This window comes from Atractosteus spatula, chromosome 7, assembly GCF_055471065.1.
Source record: "Atractosteus spatula isolate fAtrSpa1 chromosome 7, fAtrSpa1.hap1, whole genome shotgun sequence".
NCBI lineage: Eukaryota > Metazoa > Chordata > Actinopteri > Semionotiformes > Lepisosteidae > Atractosteus > Atractosteus spatula.
The window spans coordinates 63,495,944-63,511,974 of NC_142712.1; the positions used below are offsets into that span (position 1 = coordinate 63,495,944).

Consider the following 16,031-nt stretch of genomic DNA (forward strand, 5'->3'; position numbering starts at 1 on the left):
TAATCACGCGCTGCAGTTCTTGTTTCTTGATGTATTTTTGGGACTGTCGACGGGCAAGATGAAAGCGGTGACCTTGTGCACTAACAGCACTTTCACTTAGGGACTAGTTTATGACTGACGCCAGAAGGCAGCCAGCACGTTTTCAATCCTTTCTTCTTTACAGTCCACTTCTCTCACTCGGGGGGATTGTTGCTCTGCTGCATTTCAACCTGGAGTCACAGCACCGTGTGACTGCTGGCTGATTTCCACATACACGTTACAAAAGCAAAAATTACTACTAATTACTACTACTAAGTCAGCCTTAAATCCTGCAGGGTTTTTTTTATCTTCTCCCTGTATTGCATTGGATTACTGCTTCAGTGCAAAACCATAGCAGCAGGTTAAACGGCCTCTGGGCGAACCAGCCCTGGTGTGAGCGTGTGCGTGTTCATGTCCGTTTGTCCCATGATGGACTGGTGTCCCGTCTAGGGTGTATCCTTCTTGACCATCACTTACCAGGATGGGAAATGGGAAAGTGGACCAATGGATCATTTCTTATTTCACACAGCCTGGACAGTACTCAAAAGATAAGACAACTTCTTTGTCAACAGAAATAAAATCTGTAACATTTATTTTTTTCATTTTTAAATCAAGAGCTACAACAAATACAACATATAAAAGGTCTATCTACGAAGCGTGGAACACTGACGGTCTACTAGCAGAGTGGCTGCACTAAAGGAGATAAAGCCTTGTGCAGTCCAGGCAGAGAGGTCTGTGCAGAGGACGCAACTGCCAGGGTTTCAGGTTTCTCACGCGCTGTCTGGCAGCACAGCCAAAGGGCTGGCCGACAGAGTGACAACACTGCATGTCTGATAACACTTTGGGCTGAAAGGCCTGACACTCTCAATACAGACAGGCCTTCTATATACCACAAAACAAATGCTGGGCCCTGCTTGCAGCTTCTACACCCACAGGTCTGCTGTCTCCTGTCTGCAGCAATGACTTACCAATCTTTTTAATAGCTTTGAAATGAGGCAGGATTTTCTACTACATGAAGTGTAACTACACCATTCTGATGTTAATGGCAAATGAATAAGTTAAAAATGACAAAGTGGCAGTTTTTATATTACAGACATACAGTGAATACTATCCTAGATCAAATCTGGCTGACCATTCACCAAGAGTGCTTTGTGCCAGTGAACTCCACCAACCCCACTAGCCACGCATGGGCCTGTGTAGTGGTACTGTACGTGTTAGCTCAGAACTAGTGCAATAGTAGGCTCAAGGCTTAGAAAGGAGCCAGAAAGCAGTTTGTTGATATTAACACTTCACAGTAGTAGGGGGTTGACAGCCTTAAACCTTTGAGGCTTGAAAGTAGCCCGATATACTACAGCAAAGAACACACACAGAGCTGAATATAGCCTTTCATCAACAACTTTGTGGGACTGAACAGGTGACAAGCAACAAAACATACAGGGAAAGAGACCATAGCCATTATGCCCTCGTATAAGAACACAATAGGCTTTTGGCACTGAGATAATATTCAGGAACACACAAACCTTTTTTACAAAGCTTTGCCCAACCCGAAAACTTGATTATGTACAATAGGAAAACAGAAAATCAAATCTCAGTCTCTCCCTGATGCAAATGTGCGTGATATAGTACAAAATAATTCTTAACAATCAGAATACAGAAATAATAGCGGTTCATCTGACAACAATCCAAGTCCCCCATGAAAGAAACCATTTTACAGTTTATAAGTGATCCATTGTTAGGGGGTTTAAGAAGGAGACTATATGATTCAATGAATCTTAAAGCTGATTTGCAAAATACTGCTGCTCTAGTGAGTGGAGACAAGCACAGATTGCCATTGACTGGTTTCTCAGAGGAGAGCAGACTGGCACAGTTACTTATGGCAAGTTTCCGTCGCAGCTCTTGGCTGATCTGACCTCTCACGGGAATAGAATTCCTTTCAGTCTGACCAGAGGAGACCAGGCTATTGGACATGAATGGACTGGAGGGCTTCTGGATTCCACACACTCATTTTTCCCAGGTCCACGCTCATATTTGATGCAAGTCCTGTGCAGCTTCGAGCTGATCCTAATAAAGTAGTGAGCACCACAAAGGGCAGGAAAAAGTGGTGCAAACTGATGCTTTCCAAGAGCACAGGCTTACCTGAATGAAATCCAGCCACATTGAAAGTTCCAATGGATATGCGTGTGTACGTGGACTTATACACGCAATATGAAAGTATTTTTCCAGTTCAGTGGCGTTTACAGCACTGCAAGAGGACAGACTGCAGACAGTGGATCAGGTGTGCTCTATTTGATGCTGCAGGCCCTGTGGGCGAAAGAAGCTAGCGGAATCTTATCTTGAAGGTGGAGATCTCCATGGGATCCATCTTGATCAGAGAGCCATTGGAGAGAGGAGTCCCAGCGTACATTAAAGATAAAGACATGGGCTGCACAGACTGCACATCCAAGGCTTGGAACAGGCCAGACAGGGACAGCTGCACAGTGAAAGACACAGAAAGCCTTAAATTGAGTTCTCAGTCACCACAATCCTACTAAGAATAGGGCATCGGAAAGAATGCAATGTCTAGTCCATTACATTAAGAACATGAATACTGTATACAACTACAACTCATGGTACTCCTCCAACGTTTTATCAATTTAAGGAGCAAGAAAAATGTAAAACATTTTTTCAATTATGTCATGAGTCTGCATTCCTGGTCCTGGGGAGCCATACTATTTTCTGCTTTTCATTTCAGTTGGACCAATCGGTTGCTTAAATAGGTGTAGTTAACATGCATTTAGATGTTTGTTCATTGACCATTTCAGACTATTAAACTGGCTCTCTAGGATCTGAGCTGTAGAGCCATTTCGTGGACCCTTTGGTGTAATATAAAATTAAAAATATTAATTCAGTTTGTAAATGTGAAAAGATTCACTGTTAATGAAGAATTCAGTAACACAGCAGATCTGACCATAGTTAACTTTTGTGGGTGGAGTAAGATTGTGACTGGGTTAGGATTAATTTAAAAGTTGAGGTTAGAACTAATGTAAAATTTAGGATTAGGTCTAAGGATGCAGTAAGGTCTACAGTATACTGTATTATTAGGATAATAGCACAGCCAAGATTGGGCTCCAAGTCAGAGATGGAGTAAGTCTCAGGTTTGACCTCAGACAGAAATAATTAGTGTACCAAGATGCTTAGGCTAAGAATTGAAGTTAGAATTAGGATTAGGCTAATATAACTGAGTTAGAATCTTATGAGGCTGAAAAAAGTAATTTGAACAGTTACATTTTTCAACACTGAATTACAGAGCATCCCGCCTCTCGCCCCAACCTCACCTTGCCCTGTGTGGTTGTGCAGTTGAAGCCCAGGTTCCAGGCCTCCAGGCTGCAGTCAAAGCCCTTCCGGTGCAGGATCAGGGCAGTGTCGAGGGACGGGGTCTGCTCACCCTGTCAAGCAACACAGATCACAGACCGAGCTGCTGTCAGCTCTTGCACTGCATCGGAGCACTACGTCTGCACAAACGCAAACGGTGTCTGGAAGAATTAACCTTCCACAAGGGCGGACAGAACTGTTAAACTGAGACACTTGTGACACTTCTTGTGTTAGTCACCTCACTGCAATTTAGAATCAGCCTTCTGTTTAACATTTTACTTGCAGGCTGTGCTAAGCCCTCTTTAAGGCAAGCTATCTTGCTTTTGAAAGAGCATCAGCTTAAGAGGAAAGGTCACTGTTCTTAGTCATCAAAGCTCCTTATCAAGCTGGAATGTCTCTAGAAGGGACTGGAGGAGGTGTCTTTGAGGGAGGCTGGTCAGCCATGGCCACCCACCTGATTCTGAATGCTGCGCAGGTTCAGCAGGTGGAAGTCACATGGCATGGTCCCTGAGAGAGGAGCAAAGGAACGCAGGGGGGGCACACCACGTTTTTTTGGCAACACCGGAAGAGCCAGGAACCCATAATTCAAGTACACAGATGTCATGTGACTGAGCAGCGAGGGGAAGCTGACCGGCTGGCTGTCCTGCACCTAGGAGAGAGGGGAAGACCAGGTTGGTCAAGAGCAAGCAGGAAACCATGTGCATAGGACCATGCCAAAGTGAGTCTACTTGGCCAAACTTACCTCTGTGACTACAAAGAAAAACGAGAATATACTTTCTTGGTATATCTGTACCAGTAATACCATCTGCCATTTTTTAACACGTAAACTTGCTGAACTCTAATTCTTGGATCAGGCTGTTTAACTTGACGGTTATCGGTTACTGTCTCTGTTTTTTGCCTCAAGCCATTGCAGTTTTGCTTCACAACTGTCAGAATGGTTCCAGAGCTACCACCTCTGAAAAAATATACTTGTCAAAGCCAAGAGAATCTTTTTTTTCCCATTGCTGTGAAATTTAGACCTGAAGAACTTATGCACCAAGACCTTCTTTTATTTTCCTGTTGCCGACACATAGATTCTCAGCTACCAGCAACCTCACAGAAGCACTAAAGCACTGATAAGGGCACTAAACGTCTAGAGAAATGCAGCTACAGCTACACCACAGAAGGTGAAGAGGGTCATGTCCTCCCCTTTCACCCCAGACATGTTACCTCCTGGGTGCTGCCTCCAAAGATGTGGGAGATGAGAGAGTGAAACATGGAGGAGACTGTGGAAAGAAAGCCTGCATGCTGAGTGGAGGGGGCAAGCAGGGATGACAAGAGAAGGAAAAGGGGAATTAACATGAGCGGGATGAGATAAGTGACATTTCAGGCGGCAGCAAACCAAAAAAAAAAAGACTGCCAAGAATTCAGATAGCAAGCATTTAACTCTAATACTTACCTTGTAAAATTCTGTTACAAAAGCTAGTTCAGTTAAGAGATCTTGCTTAATGAAGTTTGCTAGTTAGTGGCATGCTAATGCTGGTCATCCTTCCCTTGATTTTAGATTTTGCAGTATCACTCCCTCTCTTTTGTCATACCCCTGCCTCTCTGGTACCTTGCTAGCAGAGACTCTTCTCTCCAGCAGGATCCTGAACTTGTTTTCAGTCCTCTTGTTGTCCTTCAGTCCCTGGCCCAGCCCACGATTGTCATCCTGCATCAGCCGCCTGTCCAGAATCACCTCCAGTTGACCTAGGGAGACAGAGAGACGCAAGCAGAGTGTCAGGGACTTGTCTTTTTGTGGCATTGCAGCTCTACCTTCTACCTGGTTTGTGTGGACTCTTTGGCTTAACCCTCATCAGTAAGGCATCTGAGCTTTAAATCTAATCGAAGTCACTGCAAGTGTACGTTCTCTAAATAAATTGAAGGGGTGGCCAGATGAAAGAAAAAGAGACACGAGGCAGAATGGCAACTTTATACTGCGCAGGCTGAGCTCTGCTCCCCCATGGTGTACAGGTAAGCCAGGAAGACTGACCGCTCTCCAGGCTGGACACCCCCAGGGCCTGGGCTGTGTGCAAAGTGAGCCGGTACTGGCTGTCCTGGATGTAAGCCATAGTGGGCATGGGGTAGAAATTGGCCTGCAGGGGGAGCTTCTTGAAGTAGCGCCGGGGCTGAATCTGCACAAATGGACACATATAGAGAAAGTGAGTGGATTTAAACACAAACATAGGCTCGGGTTTCCAGCACAATAAGAAGGAGATTAATAAAGATACTTCTTTTTAATTCATTTGAGGTTGAAATCACAGACTGGAATAAAAAACACAAATGAGTCATAGGAGATGTCTACAGCCAGTCAGAATGACCTTTTGCTAATTAAATAGCAAAGTTGTAAACTAAATGCACTGTAATATAAAACTGCTTAAATCTAAGAAGCTTTCCAAGTCCTAAAAAGGCTTGTGTTTAACACACACGTCTACAGCTGTAGGCTTATTTCACCTGGAATCCATTGAGGTCTGTGAAAAAGAAACTCTCGCTTTGGATGTTAGTGACCAGCCGCATTGCCAGCTCCTTGTTGGTCTGGTCCCTGATGTCAACCAAGGTGGTGATATCAAGAGAGAGCCCATCCACTCCTGGGGAACAGACACAGAGGGAAAGAGAGGACACGGAGGCTGATGAGAGAAAGGGAAGCAGGCTGTCTTGTGTCAGAAGCTGTTAAAGCCACAGACAGAGAACAGACCCATTGTGTGCAGCCATACCGGGCAAATTGTGGATCCGGACAGTCAACTGGAAGTGCTGGTAGTAAGTGACCACCTCACAGAATAACGGGCCCTCAACCACACGTACTATCGGGGGTTCCTTCTGCATGTAGGGCTGGAGAGAGAGCGAGAGGGCGAAGCCAGAAGGAATAAATTTCCACCTTCAGACGGAATCGGGGAAACAGACTTCAGTGAGTGGGGGAGAGGGAGGAGGTGGAGAGAGCAGACCTTGGCTTCACCGTCAGGCAGGAAGAGGTATGCCCCACTCTTGTCCTTGGATGCCCTGGTGCCGTAGATCAAAAACTCCATCTGCAGCTTCACCTCCTGCTGGTCTTCCTTGCGCTTCACACTCTGGAAAGAGAGAAACCCAGTCACACGCTGCATTAACACCCCAAAATATAATGACACCAACAGACATCACTATGGTTTATTGTGGTGTCCTGCCACTAAAATTGTACAGACAACATCTACAAAATTCAGCTGAACATGTCTTTTAAGAAGCATTGGCCAGGCCAGGCTTCGGGGAGAATTCAGGGGTATTCCAATGCAGAGGCCCCGTGAATAAAAGTGCAGTTCTCTACACCGATCACCCAGTCCTGCACATCATCTACTAGGCCAGAGCCTGTCTTTCTCTCCTGCCTCCCTCTCACCTCCAGCAGGCCTGTGGAGCCCGAGAAGCGCAGCACCAGGTTCTGGCTCTGGATGTAGAAGTCGTGCTGGTCCGAGGCGTGGACGCGCAGCGGCAAGGGGTCCACGCCCCTGGGCGTCAGCCCCCTCCCGTTCAAGCGCAGCACCGTGTCGGAGCGCAGGGTCAGCGCGGAGTCGAAGGAGTCGTACAGCTGGAACACCGCCAGGCCCAGAGCAGGGAGACGGGTGGCAAAGGAGGCCTGCATCGTCGCACAACCAGAAGGGTAAGAAGGCAGAAAAGGACCCTGAGACCTCAGATAAATATCTACAACATCTACGCCTGATGAGACTGATGTGGTAGTTTGGTGAGAATTGGGAAGATTCGAGATTCAAGTTAAAAACCTGGCAGCGTTTCTTGCTTTATTGTCTGGGTAAAAGCGGTGCAGTGTTCAAGTTCAGAGTGCGAAATGGTTTTCAGGAAAAGAAATCCCATGAAATATTTTGGACACGTTTTCGGTAGACAGCTGGAGCAAACCCAACCTCACGGGTGACACCCTGACACCACACCCACCTGAAACCCGTCCTGACTCATTTCACTGGGGGAGGTCCACTGGGCGCTCAGCTGGACCGGAAGAGTCTGCCCATCCTCGGTCAAGACCCGAACCCGCGCCGAGTTCACCAACACCGTCACCAGACACAGCCTCTCCTGCTCCACTGGGTTAAACACCACCAGGTACCTGAGAGGAAAGGCAGGTCAAGAGAGCTGAACTAACAGTGCTATGATGGCTATGTGACACTTCCACGGTCTGGGGCCTTAGTTGGTATTTAAGAGAAACGGTTAGCCCAGAATAGTGTCCATGAATAGTTACAGACTTAATTATAACAAATGATACATGGCTAGGAAAGCAGGGTTCTAAAGCCATCTTTATCTGACCTCTGCCATAGGACAACAAAATTGCTATAATCTGGCTACCATTTGTGCTGTGGTTGAACATGGATAGCGAAAAAGTTTGGCATGCATTATTTCCCCACCTGACCCGTTCTGTGGTGTGGGGGAGTATGGAGAGATTGTACCTAGGGGTGGAGTCCAGCTCAATGAGTGTGCGCTGGGGCAGTGAGTCTTGTGTTGCACGCCTATCATCCTGAAACAAGACAATTAAGGTTGTGAGATTTTGAGATAACTGCTGTCTGTAGAAGACTGCAGTGTCAGTAAAAATCCATAAAAAGGGTCTTTCACTTACCGTTTCCAGGAAGGGCTCTGTCTGGTAGAAACGATATTGATCCTTGTTTCTGAGGATCAGGAAGTGAGCAGCATTTATGATCACTCTCTTTAGGCCTACAAGGGAACGCAGTAACCTGAGAAAATAAAAAATATATTTCTCAGTTAATTAATTATTTTTTAAGCTTAAAAACTGTCACCCTCCCACCCAGTAGCCTCTTGAAGTCGAACTGGCAGCAGATCTTGGGATCAGGCTGTGGCACATCATAGCTGCTGAAGGCCATCATGTGCCAGAAGATATCTGTAGTAGAGGCAGGTTCTGGAATTGGAAAATAAGTATTTTTCTACCATTTAAGAGCAATCTCTACTGTTCAGTTCTGTATCTGGGTAATCTCCCTGATGAGGCTGTGGGAGGAGATAAATACTTGCCAAAAGTATTCTTGGCAGCAAGTAAGAAAGCTATAACATAAATGGTTACAAAGAGACTCCCCAAACAAAGAAAACTGGATTGTTATTGTTTCAGAGATTTATGAAAAATTAACCTTTCAGTTACGACTCCAGAAGGAAGTTTTTGAGAGATACTAGGAGATGTGGATTATTTCTAGAACTTAATGAGAATGACTTTATGCAGTATACCCTCTGTAAAGATGCAAAAGTATGATACATAACAGACTTTATACTCATTTATATTTGTAATACTTGAAGTTCTAAGATGACTGCCAACTCTTTTTTTTCTGGTTATCTTTGCATGTTAATAAAACACATGGTAAAAAAAAAGTCATCTCTACTGTAAAGAAAAATGTGAAGCACCCTTGTCAGCTTAGTTCAGTCATGTTTTCGGTGTTTCAGACAAATACCTGTTAAAGTGGAGTACAGGGTAGCCATGACACATGCTGCATTAAGCCCCTCTAGGGCTGTAGAGCCCCCACCTGTTTAACCTACCTGACACCGTAGTCAATGACAACCGCCTCCTTGGCGGTGCCAGTGATGGCATCGTGGTGCTGGAAGAGCCCGATGTTGCGGCGGGCATCAGTGAGGAGAGAGTAATCGGACGTGGGGTAGCGACCCTCCATGCCGGCATGCCGAGAGTGAGCCAGGGCTAAACTAAAGAGAATTTCGGCACCCCTGCAGAACAAAACACCACCGTAAGTATGGAGACCCCGTCTTCACCTCACTGGCCTGACACTGTTCACCACTGTGCTGTTAATATTTATATGTGCGTAGGAGACGCCCTTATCCAGGGCGACTTACAAAATAAGTCCATTACCATCATGACAGGAGGACACGCACAGTACAGTGCTATCAAGGCATGAGAAGGCACAATGATCAAGATTATATCATGAATTTAATAAATCTGTACAGACTGATTAATAAATGTTAATTCAATAATACTTGGTGGGCTTTCAGGTTTAAACTGGTGTTAAGTGTTTATAACCCTGATTTAAAAAAAAAGATTTTGCTTCTGAGATGAAACACATAAACTGATTACTGCATTTAAAAAAGATGAAACTGTCCCTTTGCGAAAACTAGGAATATGAATCTAACTTTTCAGACACAGGCAAGGCGTAGCCGCTCACCTGAGATGGGACTCCAGCACACGGTTCAGGTTCTTGTAGAAAGGCCGGGAAGTATAAAAGCCACTCCAATAGTGGTCCTCTCGGTCTGCATACGCAAAGAAGTCCCCACTCAGCACAGGGTAGTCAGGAGGTCTGGTCCCGTGTGCCACACCATTCATGTTGTAAACGGCATCAAAGTAGTCTGTCAGTGTCCCAAACTGGGCCTGGGCAAACACAGACATCCAAAATCAAAACAGAATCATGACGGTAATAAGACTCCATCCATCCTTCCAGCCATGCATACACAAGGACACATTCCTTCATTTCTTATCCTGGTAATCAGAGTTTATACATTTTATTAGGACTCTGTATAATGAGACTTTTGTACAGATTTCTTTACATAAGTAAAAAAATAATATAATTAATGTCACACATAACTTTATGGGGAACAACATAGAAGAAATAGAGCTTATAACAGACAAGGAGCATATACTTAAAGGGCTCCAGCTAATTCTTACATGCACATGCATCTCAGGGTGGGAGTTCATGTAGTCAAAGAGCTTCTGGTAGTTGATGTATTGCTGATCCCATTCCTGGGCCTTGTCATATCGGAAATCGTCTCCCAGTGGGACCAGAACCACTTTGCTGCGGAACAACTTGGATTTCTTCCGGTACTGATCAAGGAGGAGTTTGGCTCTATTTGGGGAGGACGATAGCCAGACAGCACATATTTTGTGATTAATATTGGTGTAAAATTTGTAAAGTCCAGCTTACTTACGCATACTGGTTCATGTAAATCCGAGTAGCACAGCACATGGAACTGTGCAAGGAGAGACAGACTCACCTCTCGGCCACGTTCGCCTCGACAATGGCACGGGGGGGCACTTTCCAGGGACAGTTCACCCTCCCACCCGGCAGCCTTTTGAAGTCGAACTGGCAGCAGATTTTGGGATCAGGGCCACAGGTGTGCGGCACATCATAGCTGTAGAAGGGCATCATGTGGCAGAAGATATCTGTACTAGAGGCAGGATCTGGAATTGGAAAACAAGTCTTTTTTCTTACTTAATTTAATACTTTATACTTCACCCTCTGGCATCTCTAGTTTATGTGTACTCATAGACAACAGATTTTCATGAATGGCTGAGAAGATAACAAATAATGATGCTAGACCCCCCCCCTTCAAGTTTCACTTGCTTGCTGAAAAATGTAATGATTAGTGTCAGAAATCTTTGCAACAACTACAGTAGATTGATATTTCACAAAAGGTCACCGAAAATCCAAGTGGCATATGGATGCTTACCCCACGCTTGCCTCCACATGAACTCCAGGCTGTGTGTGGCAGAGAAGTGCTTCTTGATGGAGTAGTGCACCCTTTGGATGAGCATGCTGGTCAGATTGGCCCTCTTCAACACATAAGACATGGTGGCACTGTGACCGAAGGGGTCAACAGCCCAGCCAGACCGTGGGGTAACTCCTACAGCACAGAACACAAATCTACCATGTTGCTGCAATTCCACAGAGCTGAAGTATCAGGAGCAAACGTAGGGGGCTGCTAGAGTGCATCATGTTGTAGACCCATACCACACACATTACTAGGACTGAACACGCTTCACAGCAGGAGTTCTCAAGAGGACAGCACTTTGTGATGATTACGTTACCTATGTTCTTCTCCAACCACTGGTGTCCCTCAATGAGCTGGTCAATCATTGCAAAGTAGTGGACATTGGCCTCATCGGTCATCACCCAGCCCCCTGTCACCATCTCCAGCTGACCACTCCGAATCAGTCTGATGAAGCACAAGAAAGTGACCGTCAGGACCAGAGCAGAAGCGCAGTCTTTCAACTTGCAGCAGACACCCCACAATCGGTATACTAAGGGAGTAAGAAATGATTCTTGAAACAGGAGAGGTGGTCACCCTAGCAATGAGGAGTTCTTAGTTTGTTAAATGTTTAGGATTTATTGGAATTGGGAAATATTTAGAAAGTCCTTCCAAGTAGCACTGTGAATGATCTTCACATCTGGAAACTTGCCAGACTGCATTAGGTCAGAATGTCATTTATAATTTAAAAAAGTGTAGGCTTTTATACCGAGGGAGGGAGACTTGTGGAATGCACTGTTTGCAGTGATTATAAACAGGATTATTGGGAAACTGACATTGAGTGAACCTTGCTTCTTTTTCTAACAGTGCAGTTTCTTTTCCCAACTTTTGTGTGGCTCTTTTGGCTTACTTGCTCATAGCTTCCCGTTTCTGCATGTCCACACTCTCCCACCACTTGGCGAAGAAGGAGATCTCGGACCAGATGAACTTGCGCCGCGGGTCCTCCTGCAGTTTGACCAGCATGTTGTTGAAGATGTGCTGCGTCTGGTCGAAGTAATACTTGTCAAAGGTCTTAATCCAGCCTGTCAATCAGACAGCAGGGCTTTGAGTGCGCTGACGGCACAGCTGTTCCTTCACCTCTAGTGGGACCCGCAACACTACAGGCTTTTATTTCAAACAAGAAATAAATAACCAATCCAAGCACGCCAACAGCACTGATAAAGCACCATGCAGTACTAAAGACAACTACAGTAAATACTAGGTGACCTTACTTGTAAATGAACACAGTTTCTCATCATCTGCAACTCACAGCTGGCAGCCCGCTGAAGCTCAGCAGGTGTGAGCCTGGCCAGTACCTGGATGGGAGACCTCCTGGGAAAAATGAAGGTTCCTACTAGAAGAGGTATTAGAGGGGCCAGTAGGGGGCACTTAACCTGCGGGTCCTAATGCCCCAGTATAGTGATGGGAACACTGTACTGTAAAAAGGCGCTGTCCTTCGGATGAGACGTAAAACCAAAGTCCTAACTCTCTGGTCATTAAAAATCCCAGGGTGTTTCTCGAAAAGAGTAGGGGTGTTACCCCGGGTCCTGGCCAAATTTCCCATTGGCCCTTACCAATCATGGCCTCCTAATAATCCCCATCTCTGAACTGGCTTCATCACTCTGCTCTCCTCCCCGCTGATAGCTGGTGTGTGGCGAGTGTACTGATGCATCATCCAGGTGGGGCTACACACTGGTGGTGATGGAGGGGAGTTACCATTACCTGTAAAGTGCTTTGAGTGGAGTGTCCAGAAAAGCGCTATATAAGTGTAAGCAATTATTATTATTATTATTATTATTATTACCACCATCATCATCATCTGCGTTTAACATGATATAATTTTAATGTGATTAACCTATAAATATATACAAAATCTTTTAATCCATCATCTGGAAGATGTTTACTTCCATTAATGGCTGTGGCAACCTGGAGGCCATCCCAGAAGCACAGGGTACAATCCAGACTACATCCTGGATGGGACACGAGCATTGCGCAGAGGATGCAGATAGAGAGATTATTTATAGATATTGATAAACCTACTATAGCCAGCAGCTTCCTATAGGAAACTTGGGGGAACCAGAGACAACCTGTGTAAATATAAAGAGAACATGCAAGCTCCACACAAAAGGAACCCTGGTCTAGAACCCTAGAGCTAAAGCTAGAGCTGTGAGTCAGCAGCTCTGCCTTTTTACAGTTTTGGTGTAAAAATAAACCAGAACACTTTATCTAATAGTAATATAACATTACAGTTACACAAAAGGAAGGACTTTTCTGGCGCACAGCAGTTCTGTTGGCGAAATGGAGAAATGACAAGACTCAGCTGAAATCGAAGCCTGGCTTGTTTGTGGTCCCAGGGAAGGGCAGTTGAAACCTGCTGTTTCCCAGCACAAGCACCAGGAAACAGAGTGGTGGAGAGACCATAGCTCGCTAGATACAATCATCTGGACACAGGCCTAGGCCGGGAGCAGTGCGACCACACCAATCAGATAGATTCAGTATATCCCAGGGGCTGATTAATGATTAAATACAAGCTCTTTGTGATCAGACCTGCAAAAATTGCTATGAGACTCTTTTCAGGTGTGACCAATATTCTTCATAAATTAATTTGCCTGTCCTCCTCCCTTTCAGAAGGCAGGGCTTTCTGTAAAAGAGCAATGCACCTACAATGCATGTGCTTCCACTTCTATCCATCTTCTTCAAGGTACAGTACTATTCTTCTCTTACTTTATTTGCATGACGTTAATTTTAAGCCACTGCATTTCAATATACAGAATTTACTAAAGCAACATTGCAATGAATGTAAACATATTAATCCCTTTTTTTTTAACTATGCCCTTTCTCGAAAACCTTTCCCCCCATAAACTGAATGCTTTGTTTTTTTTTGTTTTATCCAAACCTACAGAGGACTAAATGCTGGTATGCTGTCACGTCTTCGTTTCTGAAGTGCGCTAAACCTCCATCATCGCCCACCTGGATCATTGTGGGAGTGCGGCACCACAAACACCTGCAGCGGCTCGTTGTCCCACTCACTGGGATCATAGGTGATCTCAAAGCCCTGTTTCCACACTCCGCCATCTACATTGTCAAAGCTCAGCAGGGAATACACATCAAGCATCTGGAAGCAAAACAGAGAGAGCACCAGTCGTTTTCCTTCAGAATCCCCTTACATATGGCTTGACAACTGGAACATGCTAAAAGGATCCTGAGATGCACATCCTGTGGAAAAGAATTACTCGATTCTCTGAAATCCCTTACAGTCAGCGTGAGTCTTAAGCCCTTATTTGCAGTTAAGAGCCAGAACACAAGCATAACTTTCCATTATGTAAAATACATTTTGATCATCTTTTATTCGTAGATCTGCAATAAATTAGTTTCTGAGACTGACTGTGCTAAAACAACAAATTCAATGGTGCAGGCAGTCACATTGGTTCATACACTGATTGCTACAGTATATACATCAAGTATATATACACACCTATATTCTCAGCCATGTTTTACACTAACAGACACATTTATCATGGCTCTGCTACACACTGCAAAATAAAAAAAACACTCACTTGTAAATCAGTCTTCTGCCCCTGATTCCCAAGGGCAAACTGACAATCCTGCGGTGAGACAGACAGGAAGGCAGGGCGTCCATCAAAAGGCACCACCCAAGAGCCATTGTGGCTGCGGAAGGGAATTTGGCCCCCGGGGGCCCCTGCTCCAGTCTCCGTCAGCTCCAGCACTGAATCCTTGATGTGGCTGATGATCTGGTGGTTCTCCTCCAACAGCTGCTCCAGCTGCTCAATACGGTTCTGCAACACCGAGATCTGGCTCTGAAACCACACACAACCAGCGCTCAGCCAGGGTCAGTTTGACCTAGCTCTGATTTTAATCACCTTGGGCATAAACTTCAAATTGTTTGGGCGCTGCGATTCCACAAGGACAGCACCTACATAATCCCCTCTGAATGAATGAACTGCAATGGAATTTCATATTTCTTAAATAGAAATAAGCACTGCTCAATTTTAAGCACTTGAGCTTCGATTCTTGTTGTCTTATTACTATTTAAATTTCAATTGAAATTATCCCAAATGTGATAAAATCCTTAAATTATTTAAAATAAAGTCTGAAATGTCTCTCTCTTCCCCTAGGCCTGTACATTCTTCATCAAAATGAGGGTGGGCACTTTACCACCTGGTTTGTATAGCATGAGTCATCATTACAACACTATCGGGGAATGCTTTTAACTCTAATCCTTTGCAGGGCACTTTTGCTACACTGCCCTAGAAAACAGCAAACAAATGCCAACTATTAGACATGTGTATTTCATCTCAAATAGCAGCATGCATGAGCTTACTGTGCCACAGGGGCGGGCAGGCCCTCTTACCCTGGGGAAGTTTCCTACGCCCTGCCGCCGGGCTGGGTCATGTTGGACTCGATCCAGCATCAGGTAGAGAGAAAAGACAGCCACGCAGAAGATGGCCCCACCACACACTGTGACTTGCTTCTTCAGCTTCATTATGCAGCCCGGCTGCTCTGACAGGAGCCCGCTGAATTCTGGCAAAGCTCCCCCCCACCCCCTCCCTCCGAGGTCCGTAACAGACAGCCACGCACAGCAAGGCCTGTCGTCCTTGACGGCTGAACAAGGATGTCCTACACAGTGATGTAATACCTGGCTGGCTTATCAGTAACAAGTGGACTTAGTTGGACAATTGACAGCAGCAGTACTCCCGACTCATTGCGGCTAGAGTTAAACTTTCAGCCAACGAAGACAGAACAGAGGAGGCAGAGGAGACTGAAGAGATGAAACTGGCAAGTGGCCTGACAGCAACAGACACACTTCACCAACTCCCGGGCATCAGCACTGTGGTCCTCATATTTAATCAACCAAACAAGCAACCCAGAACAGTCCTCAGACAGAGACAGGCAGCCTATTGTCTGTGACCCATGGTGTGTGCTCTCCTACTTTCTGCTATACCAATCCAAGCTTGCAGTCCTTCTAATCCTTAAACCCATCCAAAACTCCCAGTCGCGTACGTGGCCCAAAAGGTTAAGCTGTAACAGCGAGCACAGCAGGTTCACACTGGGACTGAATGTAAAATGATTTGGCAGGAAGTTAGCTGGGCTTAATTTAGCCGAGGCTAAAAGTTGCCGGGATTCCAAACTGGGGGGTTTAAATTAGCTGG

The 16,031-nt window shown here is 45.3% G+C and overlaps 1 protein-coding gene across 2 annotated transcripts; it reads right to left on the reverse strand.

The window, feature by feature from the left end:
* Nucleotides 1-579: 579 nt before the first annotated feature.
* Nucleotides 580-15,397, reverse strand: man2a2 (mannosidase, alpha, class 2A, member 2). 2 transcript variants are annotated; one of them, XM_088922309.1, is made up of 22 exons: nucleotides 15,233-15,397; nucleotides 14,418-14,678; nucleotides 13,891-13,975; nucleotides 11,732-11,903; nucleotides 11,162-11,289; nucleotides 10,804-10,977; nucleotides 10,348-10,534; nucleotides 10,022-10,199; nucleotides 9,525-9,727; nucleotides 8,890-9,072; nucleotides 7,970-8,084; nucleotides 7,803-7,870; nucleotides 7,300-7,465; nucleotides 6,752-6,988; nucleotides 6,330-6,452; nucleotides 6,102-6,216; nucleotides 5,842-5,975; nucleotides 5,381-5,522; nucleotides 4,964-5,097; nucleotides 3,824-4,018; nucleotides 3,333-3,443; nucleotides 580-2,488 (listed from the first exon to the last, which is right to left on the reverse strand). In XM_088922309.1, exons 1-22 carry the CDS (start codon nucleotides 15,362-15,364, stop codon nucleotides 2,336-2,338), a joined length of 3,396 nt encoding a protein of 1,131 aa, XP_088778435.1. In that variant the 5' UTR covers nucleotides 15,365-15,397; the 3' UTR covers nucleotides 580-2,335. The 2 variants fall into 2 exon arrangements, with proteins under 2 accessions (XP_088778435.1, XP_088778434.1); XM_088922308.1 differs by having other exon boundaries at nucleotides 13,831-13,975.
* Between the last annotated feature and the right edge of the window lie 634 nt (nucleotides 15,398-16,031).